Source organism: Mesitornis unicolor, unplaced genomic scaffold, assembly GCF_000695765.1.
Source record: "Mesitornis unicolor isolate BGI_N332 unplaced genomic scaffold, ASM69576v1 scaffold1722, whole genome shotgun sequence".
Taxonomy (NCBI): domain Eukaryota; kingdom Metazoa; phylum Chordata; class Aves; order Mesitornithiformes; family Mesitornithidae; genus Mesitornis; species Mesitornis unicolor.
In genome coordinates this window covers 12,657-28,790 of record NW_010171078.1, presented here as the reverse complement: position 1 = coordinate 28,790, position 16,134 = coordinate 12,657, and the positions used below count along the sequence as shown (strand labels likewise).

General features: G+C 43.8%; 1 protein-coding gene across 1 annotated transcript; it reads right to left on the bottom strand.

The window, feature by feature from the left end:
- Positions 1–1,714: 1,714 nt before the first annotated feature.
- On the bottom strand, positions 1,715–15,421 carry CDHR5 (cadherin-related family member 5). The gene is made up of 14 exons (XM_010179884.1): positions 15,343–15,421; positions 14,954–15,132; positions 13,978–14,028; positions 13,565–13,657; positions 13,344–13,442; positions 11,834–11,944; positions 11,300–11,476; positions 10,799–10,889; positions 9,159–9,256; positions 8,170–8,376; positions 6,729–6,845; positions 5,760–5,832; positions 3,151–3,302; positions 1,715–2,296 (listed from the first exon to the last, which is right to left on the bottom strand). Exons 1-14 carry the CDS (start codon positions 15,419–15,421, stop codon positions 1,715–1,717), a joined length of 2,109 nt encoding a protein of 702 aa, XP_010178186.1.
- Positions 15,422–16,134: the final 713 nt, after the last annotated feature.

The following is a 16,134-nucleotide window of genomic DNA, read 5'->3' as shown; positions in this document are numbered from 1 at the left end:
GTAGGGAAAAGGCAGGATTTTTTATTGGGTTTGCTTCTCTACCATGGGCCTTATCTCATTGTCATGCTGTGCTGTTGTGCTAAGCTGAGAAAGTGAGACAGATACTAGTGACCCAAGCTCCTTCTGCTGCATCCCTGGTTTGGACACTCCTGAGCTTTTTACTGGAAGTTACTTAACAGCCCATGTCTGCTCTGTAGCTGGCCCTAAAATAAGAAAACCAGGAACAGCACAGATTTTGTGCTGATTGATCAGAAAATGCAAATACACACAACCTCATTCTCAACCAGTGGAAACCAGCCCAGCTTTTGGTTGACAGCTGGGGGAAGAGATCTGTTGATTGGAAGTGCACATCTATACCAGAGCAGCAAACACTTTACTCCCCATGCTACCTAGAAATGGTGTGCTCACTTTGCTGAACAGGGGCTTTATGGCCGGACCGTAATTGAAGACATTATTGCTGAAAGGTGAGGGAGCATTTAGGGAGGAGGGGTCCAACACACTATGGCGCTGTGACTCCATGAAGTCAGTCCTGAGGTCAGCAGGCTAGCTCGAGCCTGGATTCATAAGCCAAGAACAGCAGAGCTGATTTGCTCTCAGAGAACCAGCTCTGCTCTCAGGCTACATCTCGGCTCCAGGTGAAGCTTGAGAGATGGTATTTTACCAGCTAAACAGCCTGCTGGGCTCCTCATGAAAGGTGGTATGCAAAGGGGCTGGCATCTGAGACAGAAGAAGAGCAGAGAAATGGTGGTGTCATCTAGCACTTAGAGGCAATGCTGACCTCCACCTTCAACAGCAATGATAACAGGGACACCTTGAGCCCTGCTGGACAAGGGAAACAATGGGAAACAATGTGTTGACCCCACATCCAGCATCCTTGGAATGATACCTATTACTGCCAAAAGTCCAGGGAGCTGGAAATACCCCTGGCATTGTGTAGGTAGGTCTTAACAGGACCTCTCCTTTTCCCTGGCAGACAGGAGACAGACAGCTAAAGAAGTACTGCACAATTAGTGGTTTTATGACATAGAAAATTCGATGACAAAGTCCTTCAGTAAAAACCATGTGATCAGTCCTTGCTTACCAGTGACAGAGGAAACAGCAGCTCCTGAGCATGTAAACTGCTGCTGCTGCCAGGATGAGGACTGCAGAGGCACAGGAGGAGCTCAGAGCCTTGCAGGGTGGAGAGAAGAGCCAAGCCATGAAGTGAGCTGCTGGATACAGTCATATGAGCAACTGCAGGATGAGAGTGCCTTGTGCTGGCATCAAACTGTAACACCATAAAGGGAACAGCCAAGCAGTCAGTGCTGGCTTATTTACCCACCACAAAAAGATGAACCTTGAGTTGTGGAACTACACAAATGCTACCACGAGTTCATCTAACTGCTTCAAAGTCAGTTCACCTATATCTATGCTTTACCTGCAGCCGGTTTGGGAAATGTGATGTAAGGGGCCCCAGGGGGAACAGGTTGTAAGGTGGAGAGATGGGACATGTTCCTCCCACCCAAAATGCTAACTGATATTTCAAGGTCTCACTAAAAGGTTGAATTAGCTGTAATCTCTTCCGCCTTTAGTCTCTGCATTCAGACAAGCAGAACAGACAACCTCATCCTCCTGCATTCCATTTTCCCCCTGAGCAGAAAGATGGGCTTCATGTCAAAAAAGCAGCTAAGATTCCCCCATTTGGAGGAGATGGAGTAGTGCAGACCTATTTTTATTATATATAGTTGTCATCTTCTGTTACTGCATCTGTGTGAGACGTGCTGACTATCACTTCTGTAGCTGGGAGTGATGAGCTCTCTGAGGCAAAGGAGACTCCCAGCCCACTGTGGTGATCATCCTTGTCATAATCTTCTTCCTCCTCGTCCTCATTATTCTGCAGATCTTGGTCACTGTCATCATCATCATCTGCTGCATTGTCCTCAATCACTTCAACCCTCTCGCCAGCGTCTGGATCCACATCAGTCTTAAACCACACAGCTTTGTAGCCGTCATCTGCCACATGCCTGTCTGTCTTGAGGATAGACTTCACTTCTTTCTCATGCTCAGCCTCTTCTTCCATTTCTTCCTCTTTCTCTTCCTGGTCAAAGATGATGGTGGAAGCTACAAAAGCCTCTGGGAGGCTATCAATTTCTTCTGCATTGGAAGAGGGCACGGGAAGTGCTGGCTGCTCTAGCACATGTGTCATTGACTGGACACTGCCATTTTCTGATATCTCATGCTGTTTGATGCTCACATCTGGGTATTCATCTTGCTTGTAAGATTGGTTCTGGTAACCTCCAGAGGTTTTCTTGGAGAACTACAGGAGAAGAGGCACCTTGTGATCACAGTGAACGGAAAAGAAATGCTGGGGGTGAGGGGAAAGGGTGAGGGGAAAGCTCCTGCTCAGGAAAGCTTCAGCTTGTTTTGCAGTTAGACCTATTTGAAGCCTGGAAAAGTTCCCCAGAACAGCTATTTTTTATTGAATTCTGAATTTTTTCAGATAAGCGCGGGCATGTTTTCCAGGAGGGGTGAGCACCAGCAGTGTATACTGATCTGTACCCATCCATTTGAGGTATTACTCTGGAGTGGGATTTACCTCACTCACGGTGAAGCTGAGCTATGTGCTCTGGACTCACATTGTAGTCAGTGGAGTCTAGGCTCCTGACAGTCCCATCCTAAGGGACAGAACAACATCTGGTCAGAAGAACTACACCCTAAACTTCAAAGTAACTGGACTGCCAGGGACTTGAGGGAGCCAAAAGTAAGTATCTCAGGTGTAGATAACTGTCTAAGCGACAGCTTTAGGGTAGGATACAAAGGGACCTTTCTCTCCATTGATTATAGAGGGAGGATGAAGACCTTTATACCACACACAGGTTTTTCAAAGATTACCTGTGTTATGTGCCACATTCATCCTAGATTTTGTGCTCTGTGGAGCTGTGGTCCTCTTCTCACCATGTGTGCTCATCATCTACCATACAGCTCCAGCCTCAAGGTGCAGAAAAGAACAGCAAACACCACCAAAGAGATGCTACCTTTGCAAACGTTGTCTCAGGAGTAATTCATCACCTTCACACAAAAATGTGTATGGGACAGCCCATCCATAATTTAAAGCCTCCTCAGATTCCACTCTCTAACTCTAAGAAATTTAGGTACAATCAAGGCACTTACCTTCTTCCTTATCAGATATTTGACTGGTTTTCCATACTGCTTACATATCATCACTCCAAGGAAGACTAAGGCAATTAATAGCAGTGCTGCTAATGTACCACCTAAGATAGCCATATCCTGAGCAGTGTGTGTCTTATCAGACGGGTTTACAGCTACAAGAAAAACAAACCAGTATTACAAAGCCTAAAAAATGGCAGCTAGCTTTTTTTAACACAACAGTTCATTGGGGAGAAGCTCCAGCCAATTTTTGAAGGGCAAAGAAGCATCCTGTGCTGCAGAATCTGACAGTGATATATTTAATGTCCCAGAAGGCCATTTGTTTGCTGTCCTAAACACAGAGTCTTGGGTTTTTTTAAGGTGACTGCTCGCAGAATATTATAACTTCCAATAAGTTACATAAAGTGGAAATAGCACCCATTTACAGGACAATGACTTGTACTCCATAATCTGACTAAGCTAATACATATGTGCCTGTATTAGGCAAGCAGTTGTTGCATGGAGTAAAGCTGGGTAGGGCTTTTACTTTCCCACTTCATCCATTTACACCTGCATCCAAAAATGAGGTATGTTTGTACACAAGTGTGTGACAATGCAAAGCTTCCTTTAATCCAAAACATCACCTCTGATACTGATGAGCACATTAAAATAAGAAATAAAATAGCGTACTAGGAAATAGTAAAAGCATTAGAAGGTCCCCAGGCCAGGAAACCCTTTCCTCCTCCTTTGTAGCTGTAGCAGTATACACCAGCCTTCTCAGGAGCATCTTATGCTTTCAGCCACTCGTCAGTGTAAGCAAATTTGTACAGAGATCAACATTATAGTCAAGACAGTAACTTCCTCGGGGTTAATCAGCTTTGCTTGTTGTTGTCAGTGGGATTCTTTATTTTTAAGTTTTCCAGCTTAATTTTGTGGTATAAATTAAGTCTCTTTAAAGTTTAATAATTAATGAAACAGATATTTTCTCCTGCTGACCTGCTTATGACAATGGACTTTGAGTATTCCCTCCACACTTGATTGCACCTTTAGTTTATCATTAATATGTTGGTGAGGGTTTAGAACGTCAAGGAATTTTTTCTTCTTGATCTCATCTCCTAGGAAGCCACAGCCCACAGCGCTGATGTGAAACTCCACCGCCCTTCACTCCTGTGCTGCGCAGCACACAGCGCCTGTGTGAAAGCCAGCTCAGCTTGGTGGAATGACTCACTCTGAGATCGGTGTGAGCTGACTCTGGCGCCAGTGACTCAGAAACCAGAGTCCAACATAGAGTTACCACTTCCCAGAAGGAGAGTATATTAGAAACAACTATAGTTTCTCTCTGGGTGTTGGTACGCTCAGTAAAGCACTCTTCAACCTGTTGCATGCACATAGAGTTGAGGGTTAAATATACTACAGATTGGCTAGGCAAATGGTAATCCCAGCTCTGTTTAGGCCATTCCTGCATGCTGGCTATAGTATAGAATAAAGTACAATTCCTCTCATAGGCTCAGAGCCATTCACTGTAATTTCAGTCTACTTTTTTGCAGAGTCACTAGCATTATTATTTTGTGTGGTTTAAATAGCAAGGGCAATGTTTAAAAGTTGTGTAAAAGTACACCTGGTACGACTGCTTGGAGCATTTGCAGCTCTGTGTACTAACACCTGAACTAGCTTACTGCTGAGCTGGAATATCCTCTTAAACTGGGTTCAGGTAGTTTTTATGCAGCCAGTGTTTCCAGCTGTGAAGTGGCAGTACCTTTAGGAAATCCAAATTTACACCCAGGAGCCCACTTTTTTTTCTCCTTCAGAAGTCCCCATGACAGCCATGGCTCAGAAGGTAAAAAATATAGAAAAACCCAAGTGGGAACTTCAATCCCATCATCATATAGAAATCAATGGTGTCTGGGCATTACCTGCCTACCCTGATGTGAAAATGCATGATACTGGTTCATCTTCATCCAAAGCATAAGCAGTGTCATAAGCTTCAAATATAACTGATCTATAAGATCTATTTAAGAGCCATCTCTAAGAAGTATGGAAGTGTAAGCTTTTTTATGCCAACAAAACCAAATTATAGCTGGAGGGTTATGTATGTAGCCTCATGTCTCTCTCATTTCTCATGGGTCATTTCTCCTGGGAAGACCCTAAAATCTTGGAGTGTAAGAACCTGACCTGAGTAGAAAGTGCCTTGGCTCATGAGGGAGTCTGGCTTTGTGAGGGTTTGACAACTTCTGCCTGCTCTGCATAAGACTGGAAATAATGTTGCCGTTTTCTCTGGATTTGGCTATGTACCAAGGTGTCAGGGCAACCCTACTTTGCCATGATAAGACATCCTGGGTTATTTCTTACCCACAAAAAAAGCATGAAGCAACCCCAGGTTATGTGTTGGAATAACAAGAAAAGATGCTATAACACACAGCACTACTAAGTCTCAGGAGCATGTTTGAGGCATGTGGTGACCACATCATAAGGTGGTTGGTTGAGTGTTTTCTCTCTTATAGCCACTGTAGAACCTCATGTAGCTCACCCTCAGACTTCAGCGGGTGACCTGTCATTGCCAGTTTGCCAACAGAAGTGGAAAAGACTCCCCACTAATTCCCACAAAGCAGAAAACAAGGAAACACCCAGCCTACCTGCTGCAAGGATGATGTCCACCACAATTACAGTGCTTGCCTCCTGCAGGCTCACCGTATCTTTTGCAACAGCCTATGTGAACATGTGAAAGAGATAGCTTAGGGACTTCCTAGACTTCCAGTTCTCTTTCAAGGTATGTGGTGGGCCCTTTGTGGCCAAATCCTCACCACATCCTCACAATATCCCTGCACTTGGGGTCACAGAGGAAGAAGAGATCTAAAGAGTCCTTGTCCTGCACCAGAACCAGGTGCACCATTTGTGTACAGCTTTGCAGCACAGTGCTCTACACAGATAATGAGGTGTTGTGGGCAGGCAGCAGCACGTGTTGGCACCTCTCTCTGCCCTGCCCATGTAGCTAAAGTAATGCTATAGTCAAGCTGGTTCTAATAGCTCCATAGGGTATGGCATTGTGCTAGGCAAGACTTATGGAGCCAGTTGTCACTGGCAGGCAGATGGACAAAGCAAACATCTAGCTTCTCAGGAAGCCTAAAATTATTAACCACTTCCTTTGACCTGAGCAAAAAATGTACTGGATTTACCAAAGGATTTCCAGGTTTGAAGCCTTTAGAGTTGAGGTATATGTCAACAATCATACCCTACTCTTACCTACACATCAACCTCCTACCCACTTGTTCACCTCCTTTTTTTTGTTAATCAGAATTTAAGTGTGGGAGGGTGGCTCCTAAAATCTCCCCAGTTTACTTTTTGCTAGTCTCCAATTGTATTTTCCACAGGACTGGAGAAACAATTTTACAGCTAGCAACAGATAGAGCCTGTATCACATGGAGCAAATATGTTACCATTTCATCTCCCACCATGCCTATACATTTATGATGCAAATGGCTGGGGCAAGGACTGTCCTTTCATTATGTCCCTTACTCAGTGGAATTCCACCCTTGGTGCTTCTCTACTAAAAACTGCCCCTTCCTTCCACGACCCTGGCAAGATAATGAAGAAAGTTGCCCTACCTCAATGGTTACGATTCCTGGTGACTGTAGCACCACATTTGTCAGGATAAGTCCATCTTTGGTCGCGATGAAATCAGTGCTGTTTTTTATGTAGTACTCAATGTTTGGGTTGACTTTCTGAAAAGCCAGAAGAGTGAATGATTAAATCACACTTTGTGCTTTGCATGCATCTTCATAACAACCCATTGGCAGGACTTGACAAATACACCTGAAGTATGAGCAGGTGTATAGGGCAATACATAAATCTTGACTGAGGTGAGAAAGGTTGAACTCAAGTGTGTTCACCCTTCTGCTCAGAGTTCAAGAATGTATCCTAAAAGTGTTGCCTCCAAAAAAAATCCCAAGTTTTACCCAGCTTGTGTTGGTGTCTGTAGTATTTGCCCAAGCAAAACACATCTATGCAAGAGACCTTGTAAATTTTATCAGTTCTGCCTTAATACAGTGCCAAAGGGGTTGTACATTGAGGACTTGACAAATACACCTGAAGTATGAGCAGGTGTATAGGGCAATACATAAATCTTGACTGAGGTGAGAAAGGTTGAACTCAAGTGTGTTCACCCTTCTGCTCAGAGTTCAAGAATGTATCCTAAAAGTGTTGCCTCCAAAAAAAATCCCAAGTTTTACCCAGCTTGTGTTGGTGTCTGTAGTATTTGCCCAAGCAAAACACATCTAGAGAGACCTTGTAAATTTTATCAGCTCTGCCTTAATACAGTGCCAAAGGGGGTGTACATTGAGAAAAAGACTTGTGCTGAGGTCTGCACAATGTTTTCCTTTGTGTCTAGGCTGTTATTCCTCAAGTAGGTCCCCAATCTTGTTATGAAAGTCTTGGCATCAATGAAACTAGCACTTTTTTCTTTAATAGGGCTGGATGGGAATGGCTGGTCAGTACATTTCTTCTCTTTTCCTTCTCCCAGTACACTGTTCAAGAATGGCTCTCTCAAAATGAGTCCTTACAGGGAGAAGGTTAACAGCCCAGAACTGCAGATCCTTTCTAGTCTGCTGTCTTTGGACTGGCTCCTCTTCCCAGGCCAGCCCACAAATAGTTCTCCTTGACTTGGCAGAGAGACATCACCTCTGCCTGGGATCCTGCCACCCCGAACTCTTCAAGGAAACGCTTCACCCAGCCCTAAGTCAGATCTGGACCCATTCACAGTATTTGCTAGCCCTGGGCTTTACTCAGCATGCTGTTTTGCAGTGGATTAGTTCACCTACATAGATCTGGGTGGGACTGGCTTTTGAAATAGAAGAGTCCAGCAGCTCCTCCACACTACATCACACGACATGCAGTTCTGATCTGTGTCTAATTTCCAGGGCAATATAATACAGGACACTAGAGGAAAACATGTGTTTGCCTCTCTCCACCTCCCCTTCCCTATGTTTTCTGATGCTGCTTTAAGCTTGAAGCAGTGAGAAAGAATGCAGTGCATTTTCAGTTTCTTACATTAAGGAAGTCCTCATCCATTGCTGTTATCATCAAGGGGCTTGAAGGTTCACCAGCTTGGAAGACAAAGCTTCTCGGGGCCAGACCAACGAATACTGTCCCATTGTAGATCCTGTTCTCAAAGTGCGGTGGATAGTTACTTTTATTGATGACCTTAATCTCTACATTGACTACAGAGTATTTCTGTATGTTATTGACCTGGGTGGCCTGGAGAGAAAGAGAAAAAGAGAGAGATATTATTGCCTTTTCCTATTAGTGTTGAGACATAAAAGGATAGGCTTGATCTGAAGCCTGTTGCAACTTATGGTGTTCTTTCCATCATTTTCAGCGAGCTTTGAGCCTGTCACAGGTGGACTCATGGTTTGGCATCCTTATGTTTTAGCTTGCTTCTGCTGTTGGCCCTTCACACAGTCTTGGTCTAGCCCCAAAGTCTAGATGTGGCCCCTTATAGAGTGCCACATCTGGACAAATTGCCATGCTCCAGTGCAAAGCAGTGAGATTCCAGCACCAGCAGGCATAGTCTATTCATCTTAGTGAGGGTTCGGGTCAGTTCAGTTACTACCTGAAAGTCCACGTCTTCCTAGGTATGCATGTGCAGGGAGTGCTTCTCAACTCCCTCTTTTCCTCTGTAGCCAAAAGAGGAGCTCATCTCTAGGGTTGAGTTACGTTAACTACTGTAGCACAAGCTCTAGTCATGCCTAAAGAAAGCCTTCCAGTTATGCTCCTCCATACTTTCAACTCAGCAGGGTGTCTCTGTTCAGTTAACTTGCTTTGATGTTGCAACCCACACATAAAGGAAAATGCCTCTTAACCCCTGCAAGAGCTTTGCATGTAAGCTGATGAAAGACACTAGTTAAATACTAGGACCTTTCAGAAGAAAAAGAGTTAGTGTTAATTATTAATGTCATTAATCAAGTGTCACATTGAGACTGCTGCTTACTAGAAATCCAGCTATGCTGGGTTGTTGTCTGTAATGCCATCAGACTTACCATGACTTGCAATAGGTACGAGTCTGGGGAAGTTACGGGTTTGTTCATAGTTAGATTTCCGGTGTCTGCATGCACTGAGAATACTTTGTCTGCATCTCCTAAGAAAATGGAAAGACTATTCAATCATCAAATGCCTTCATATATGCACCCGGAGCTCATTGATTCATTTTTCCACATATTAGTGACAATACCCGCAGGGCATAATGCTGTTGTCCTTGTCTGCCTGGCTGTTCCAGGAGCTGGGAGTGCTGCCCAGGGATTCAGAGGGACTCAACAGAAAAAAAGAATCAAGAAGACGTGTGTGAACCCAACCAGATGGGGTAGGACAGCAAAGCTTTGCATTTCCAGTGCCTAGGCCCAGATATAACCATCTTAAATTCTGCTCAATGTCTAGAGCCTAGAGGCTCTGGTGCAATTTGAGGGCAGAAGGTCTCCAGCTCCCTAACCCTACCCTGAACCCAAAACCTGACTAAACCCAAACTGCACTTCAGAAGAGATAAGGGAAGGTTTATTCCTATTTTAAAGGTAAGGAGCCAAGCTACAAAGAATAGATGGGTGGGGATTCATCTTGAATAGCTCTAGGCATCTAAAGGGAAGACATCTCTACGGGATCTTGTTACCTATATCGTGAAGAGAAAGTGGCATCTCAGTGCGTGATTTATCTGACTTACTGTGAACATTGGCCTCAGCATGAGCTGCATTCTGCTCTGGAAATGCTTATTTCTCTCTGCTGACTACAAAAAGGAGTGTAGACACAGAAAGCTTTTTGTAGTGATGTAGCAAGAGAAATCAGCCTCCTACATCTCTAATCTGTGTTTGAATCATAAAACCATCTATGTTTGATATATGTTAAAATACATGCAACATTTTTAGTTATCTTCCTCACTCTGAGACACTGTGGGCTGTATTTAGACAAGGACTACACTACATCCAAAATGCCAGTGGAATCTAAAGTTCTGTAATGTATTTATTATCAGGAAGATATTCACGGATGTGGTGCCTTGAGGCATAGGACAAAGGAGATAAACAAGTGATCACTCCACCTGACCAATATGATCTGTCTTCGCCTTGATAGTTATTCAAAATCCCACTATTGTTTAAGAAAAAAAATCCTTTGAATGAAATAAATGGTCCAGTCAATGACTGGGCAATCGGTTGACTGTACTGAAGTAATCTTTTTGAAATCAAGACTAAAACAGGGCAGATTAGACAGTGGCAATGTACCGGGGAATAAAAACATAATTCTTGGCAGTGAATGAAAATTATTCTGATGATGTGGGAATTTTAGGTTCAGATCAAAGACTGAATGAAAGTGGTATGACCAGACTAGCAAAATCAAGTCTAAAAGCTTAAAGATAAAGCATGTCTCATCTCCCAAAAAAACCCAGTCGTTTTGAAACAATTTTCATGGAGATTGGCTTGTGGGACTGTAATTATATTTTTCTTCCTCTCTGTACAGAGCGTTTCTTCTACTCAGTCCACAACGCTTTGTGGATTTAGTTATGTTTCTGTGGCAGAAAAAGAGGGGGAAAGCCCCAGGCCCTCAACTCTCAAGTGCCACGGAGGATGTCTCCTCTTGGCAGGCAATATAGGGAACGTGAGAGCAATGCAGTCTGTGGAAGGTGACAACTTCTACTCACCACCAACGATACTGTACACGATTTTTTCATTCAAAGTATAGTCTGGATCAATAGCATAGATAGGCCCCGGCTCTAGGATGAGTGGTTCTGTCTGCAATAACAAGGCAAAGCATTACATACCCCACTACGGCACCCAATTAGCATTTGCAGCATTCTCCCATCCCAGCATGGCTCTGATGGTTTTGTCTGGACAAAACAGCATCTATTGCTGGGAGATGGCTGTAGCCCGGGGCAGAGGTAAGACAGATGAGAGCAAAGGGTTTTCCAGCTCTCGCTTCTCCCGTGATGTGCTGCAGGAACAAGTACAAGCAATGCTGCCTGGGGTGGGGGAATCTCCACTTTCTAGGATGACAAACGCTTCCTGTCATGCTGAATCATCTGCATCTGTGACTGGAGATCGGCATGAGAGCATGGAAATTATTAGGCACTACCCACTGGGAATAGCATCTGGATATTGTTTGAGAATAGCATCAAGGGTATTGTTTGTTCATGTGTGCTTACCGACATCTCGGAGATATTGACCCTTCCCTTATAGGGGCTGCTGATGCAAATGCTATTATCCGTGTTAATGAAGGTACAGGGTAGGAACCAAGGTGGTTTGGTGTCAGCTTGTTCGATAAATATATTTATTGTTGCGGTAGCTGTGTTGGTGGTCTCAGTGCTGCCCACAGGCCTGTCCTGTACCCAAAGGCAAAGAATACTCATGAGATGCAAGTTTTATTGCCAAAAGAATAACCCATTTGCAGAAGCCAGTGACCCAGGGTCTTTTAGCTGTTGTAAATCCATTCTGTCTCAGGCCTAGCAGTTTAGGCAAGATTAGCTAAAGCAGTGAATTCTCTCATTCTGCTGACAAAGGTGGGCTAAATGCAAAGCTGGACACAGTTACTGTGTAATTATGGAGGGTGGAAGGCTGCTCCAAAGTCACCACCACCAATGTTCACTCTCCCTCCTGCCATCCAAGAGACGCCCCATTCAGACTTACCCTTCAGTTAAGAGAGGGCAAACGAGCCATTTTGTTCCTCCTTAAGAACTTACCCTTGCATACAAGACCAGCGTTGTCAATTTAAATTTATCATAGTCCAGTGCTTTTTGTAAATAAATTTCCGGGTTATTAACTCCTTTTATGGCAAAATAACCATCTGTGCCCTGGGAAATTAGAAAAAAACCACAAACAAACAAAAGAAAAACCCTACTAGCAGCAAGCTAAATAACAGACAAGTAGACATGTTCAAAATACTGCTCATTGCTGTGCTTGTCATCACTCGGACCTCTAAGCCTGGGGACCTGGCGGAAGAAGGGCAGTGTGAGAAGGCCAGATCTATTTTATCTTTGGTATTGCACACTGGAGTTGCCTGGCTTGTCAGAAAGGTTTGTTCATGTTTCTGCAAGTTTTCTTTTCCAAGATCCCCTGCTTCGCCTGTTTACCTGCTCAGCCTGTACTGGATGGAATCCTTTACCTCATTTATTTCCTACACTTAACAGGTTGCCAACAATCTTTAATTTTGGGTCTATGACAGCCAAGCAATCTCACGTCCATGCACAAAAGAGATCAAAAATGGCTCAGCCTCTGAGAGCTGGCAAGTTCAGTTGCCATAGGCTAGCACAACTGAACTTTGGAAACAACTGTAAACCTAAATTGAAATAACATAAGTTGTATTTTACTCTGTAACCTTCTGCACTTGCTTTGATTCTCCTTTAATCTTATGTCTTGAATAGAACTCCTCTGAATTTCTGAGTCCTCCTGGATTTACACCAATGTGTGAGTGCAAAGTTTGGTCCCATAGCTGAAATTTAAAAACTTGTGGTTTCTGTTCACAACCCTTAAAAACCCTGGGGTTATGGAGGCAGTGGAGGCAGAATGTCAGATACTACCTGCTCACTCCACAATGCTTTTTAAAAATACAGATATAATTTTTTGTTTTCTCTTGAATTTACTTTTTGTTTTTAGTTTGTAGCCCTTGCACTCTACGCTGGCATCAATTTAACTGTGCATACAATTCATTTCCCATGTTATCAAGCAAAACTCTTAAGAGCAGACAAACTAAGGAACTAAACGGGGACCTGGGGAAAGTAGAGACTTTGGCAAAGCCAAAGGGTCTCTGTGTGATCATGGGCAGCTCAAGTCGTCTCCACTCTGCATGGACTCTCTTGGCAAAGAGGACAATAACTCTTTCTTTCCCTATGCAACTCAGCACGGTTCTGAACTCTATGAGGTACAAAGGTCTCTCCTGATATGTTTACAGACCATCCCAGCAAGACTTCCATGGATCATATGGCTCAGAATATCCTAGATGATATACAGTTTATTCTGTACAGTGTAATAAAAATGTGAGCAGTAGAAGAACTCAATACCTGCAATGCTGATTGCTCTGTTCTGCTAACCAAACCAATGCTTGGAAAACCAAAATGCAAAAGAAATGCCTGTCCAGAAGCTGTCAGAGAACTAAATGCAGTGACCTTAGCCTCAAAGCTGGGGCTCTGATGAAATAAACACACAGACTTCTCCAGAGCTACCATTTTTTCCCCAAACAACAAAGATTCTCACCGGCACTATTGTTGTGAGTTCGTAAAATACGGTGTCCAGGTCAGCATCGCTAGCACTTAAATCTTCACGGGCTATGATGGTTGCATTCACTTTTGTATCCTGAAACAAAGTTGCTGTAGTTATTCTTTCTGTGAAATGGCCTGAGGACTTCTCCCTAACCCTTTCTTAGTCCCAGAGCACTGGGTAATCCAGTGCCCTCTTCACTTCTATAAAGTGCTTACCTCAGGAACAACTTCAGTGAGATTCGTTTGTTTAAACACTGGACTGTTATCATTCACGTTGAGAATGGTCACAGAAATTTCTAAGGAGTCAGTCTGCAGAAAGGGTAAAGCAAGAGAATCAAAGACAAAAATAAGACTGTTAGGGGCTGATCCTGATTTACAGAGGGAGCAGAGGAGATGGTGTAAGAAGTACAGCTGGATGGGGCTGGGGCTTGCAGCTAACCCATGACGGGGGGGGCTGTGGGTTTGTTCCTGTCCCATTCACAGAGCCCAAGGTGCTTTCTCTTTAACTGTGAGATGTCCACAAAGAAAAGGACATCTCATCCCGGTCTGAGGACTGAGAAGAGCAGAGGGAAGTATGTGCTGCCCTGCAGTGCCTTGTAACGGGGCTGAGTGTTGGGAAGAGCACTTACCTGCCCAGCAATGTCCCTGCAAATCAGGCTCACCAGCAGCAAGGCGTCGTTCTAGATGTAAAAACAAAACCTCAGCCATTGCAGAAACAGGCCAAAATGTACTAACTCTTACTAAAGTAAATGAGACAAATACATGCATTGCTGAATCAGAAATGTTGCTGGGATTTATCATGTTTTCAGACATATCTAACTTTTCCTTTCTTTCCTTTACAGCCATCCTTCAGTGCTGGGATCTTGCATTTGGTGGAGTCAAAGCAGGTCGATCTTCCAGCTTCTCTCCCTGTGTGTGGTTCCTGTAACATGTCGGCAGAGCTAATCGGCCATTTTCTCACACTTAAGGTGAATTCAAACAGAGATTTCTTTTTAAATTAAATGAAACAGAAATGTACCATGCAGAAAGCACAGTGTCGCCTGCAGGGTGTTACTTCTGGTGTTCTTCACTCAAAGAGATGTGGGTTTTTACAGTAGGAAAGGCAGTTTAAGGATGCCTGTGGCTGTGTACAGAGCGCTCCAGGAAGGTAAAATAATTTAGCAGCAACCTAACTGAATATACTGACCTTTTATACTGCCTTTATGCTTCACACAAGATCATCTCATTGCTCAGAGCTGTGTTTTCTACATCAAATAGGGATCATTTTACATGAGTCCTGGAGAGCTCTGAACGCTACAGTTGTCACATTTTTGGTTTTAAAACTTCCCCTTACTTTAATTCACACAAACTCATTGAAGGAAGGTGACAGCAGGCATACCACGCATCCCCCTCTTCCCTATACTCTGCTTGTGGAAAGGCTAACCTCCCAAGCAGTGAATTCAAACCCAGCTGAAACAGGTTCATTTTTCATTTCATTTTCATTTATATTTCCTAGATCCTTTAGAAACAGGTTATGAATCTCTGAAGTCCAAGACCCCAGGTTGAAACTCATTGCATCCCAGCATTATCCATCTCATCCTTATAGCCTGACAGCTAAAAGTTTACCTCATAATCCACACTTTGGCTCAGCTGCAGCTCAGACCCCTGTATAGTGAAAAATCTGGCATCGGCGGAAGTAGGATCAATCATTACAGTGAAGTCTGGTTCCACATGGATAGTGGTCACCAAATAGCCAGGAGGGTTATTTTCATAAATGCTTGGTCTGCTATTATCGACAGAACATCCTGGAAAAAACACAGACACAAAATTGAGCAGGGATTCACACTGTTAAGGAGTTGGGTGAGACATGACACCTCTCTGGTTACCGTTGGAGAGAAGGGCATTGAACAAAGCTGTCTCAGAAGAAGGGTGTAAACATCTCCCCCCTGTAATGGTGCTACCTGCTGTTGTGGGGGTTATTTCTCTGTGGTCATGGACCGCCTGCAAGAGCTTACCTTGTTGCTGTGCTGAAACCTGCATTACGAAGGGCAGCAGAAAGAGCAGAGAAGTGAGAAGCCAGTGAAAATCAGCCATGGTGAGCTGTCGGTTGTTGAAAAAATCCCGCTTTCTGATTAAGCTGATCTTTTTCTCTCCCTGTTTCTCCTAGTGCCGTCTTTTGTGTTCACTGCTTCATGATGGCAAAAGACATTGGCTGGCTGGAGTGGATTGCTGCAGCTCGACCTTTGCCTCTTTGCCTCATTGGATGACTTATTGAAAGACATTTACCAGTCACGGAACATGATAATATGTCGATTTCTGTTCCTACTTTGTTCCTGGATCTTTCCTATCATGAGGTCTCAGTAGCACCAAGCATATATTTGAATTCAGAGCATAAGCACAAACGAAGACAAGGGCTGACACTTGGCAAGCTGTCTGTATACTCCAGCCTCTCCCACTGAGGAGGAAGTAGGCAAATATTGGTTTCTGGTTTGCCAGAGATAGGGTCTCCTTTGGTCAAGTCATTTCCCAGAAAAAGGCATAATGATGCTCCTATCCACTCTGTATCTTCTTTATTTTAGCCAGGCTTTTTCTGCTTGGCCCGCATTCCCTTTTGCAACAGGGTTTACTCCCCAGCCCATGACTTAATTTCTCTCTTCTAGTCACAGTCCATCATGTTGTTCCTGAAAAACAGGCACTTTTTTTTTTAATTAAAAAGCTAGCTCTCAGGTGTCTTTTTTTCTGGAAAGGGCAAAGGTTTCAGTGAAGACAAAGCCATCTTGGCTGCTCTTCTCTTTGTATGGCAAACC

Coding starts and splice junctions, on each gene's coding strand:
- CDHR5 (XM_010179884.1), bottom strand. CDS start 15,421: ATGGCTGATTTTCACTGGCTTCTCACTTCTCTGCTCTTTCTGCTGCCC. Junction 11,945..13,343: donor AACTCACAACAATAGTGCCG/GTGAGAATCTTT, acceptor CTAATTTCCCAG/GGCACAGATGGTTATTTTGC. Junction 6,846..8,169: donor TGGATGAGGACTTCCTTAAT/GTAAGAAACTGA, acceptor CTGGCTTTTCAG/AAAGTCAACCCAAACATTGA.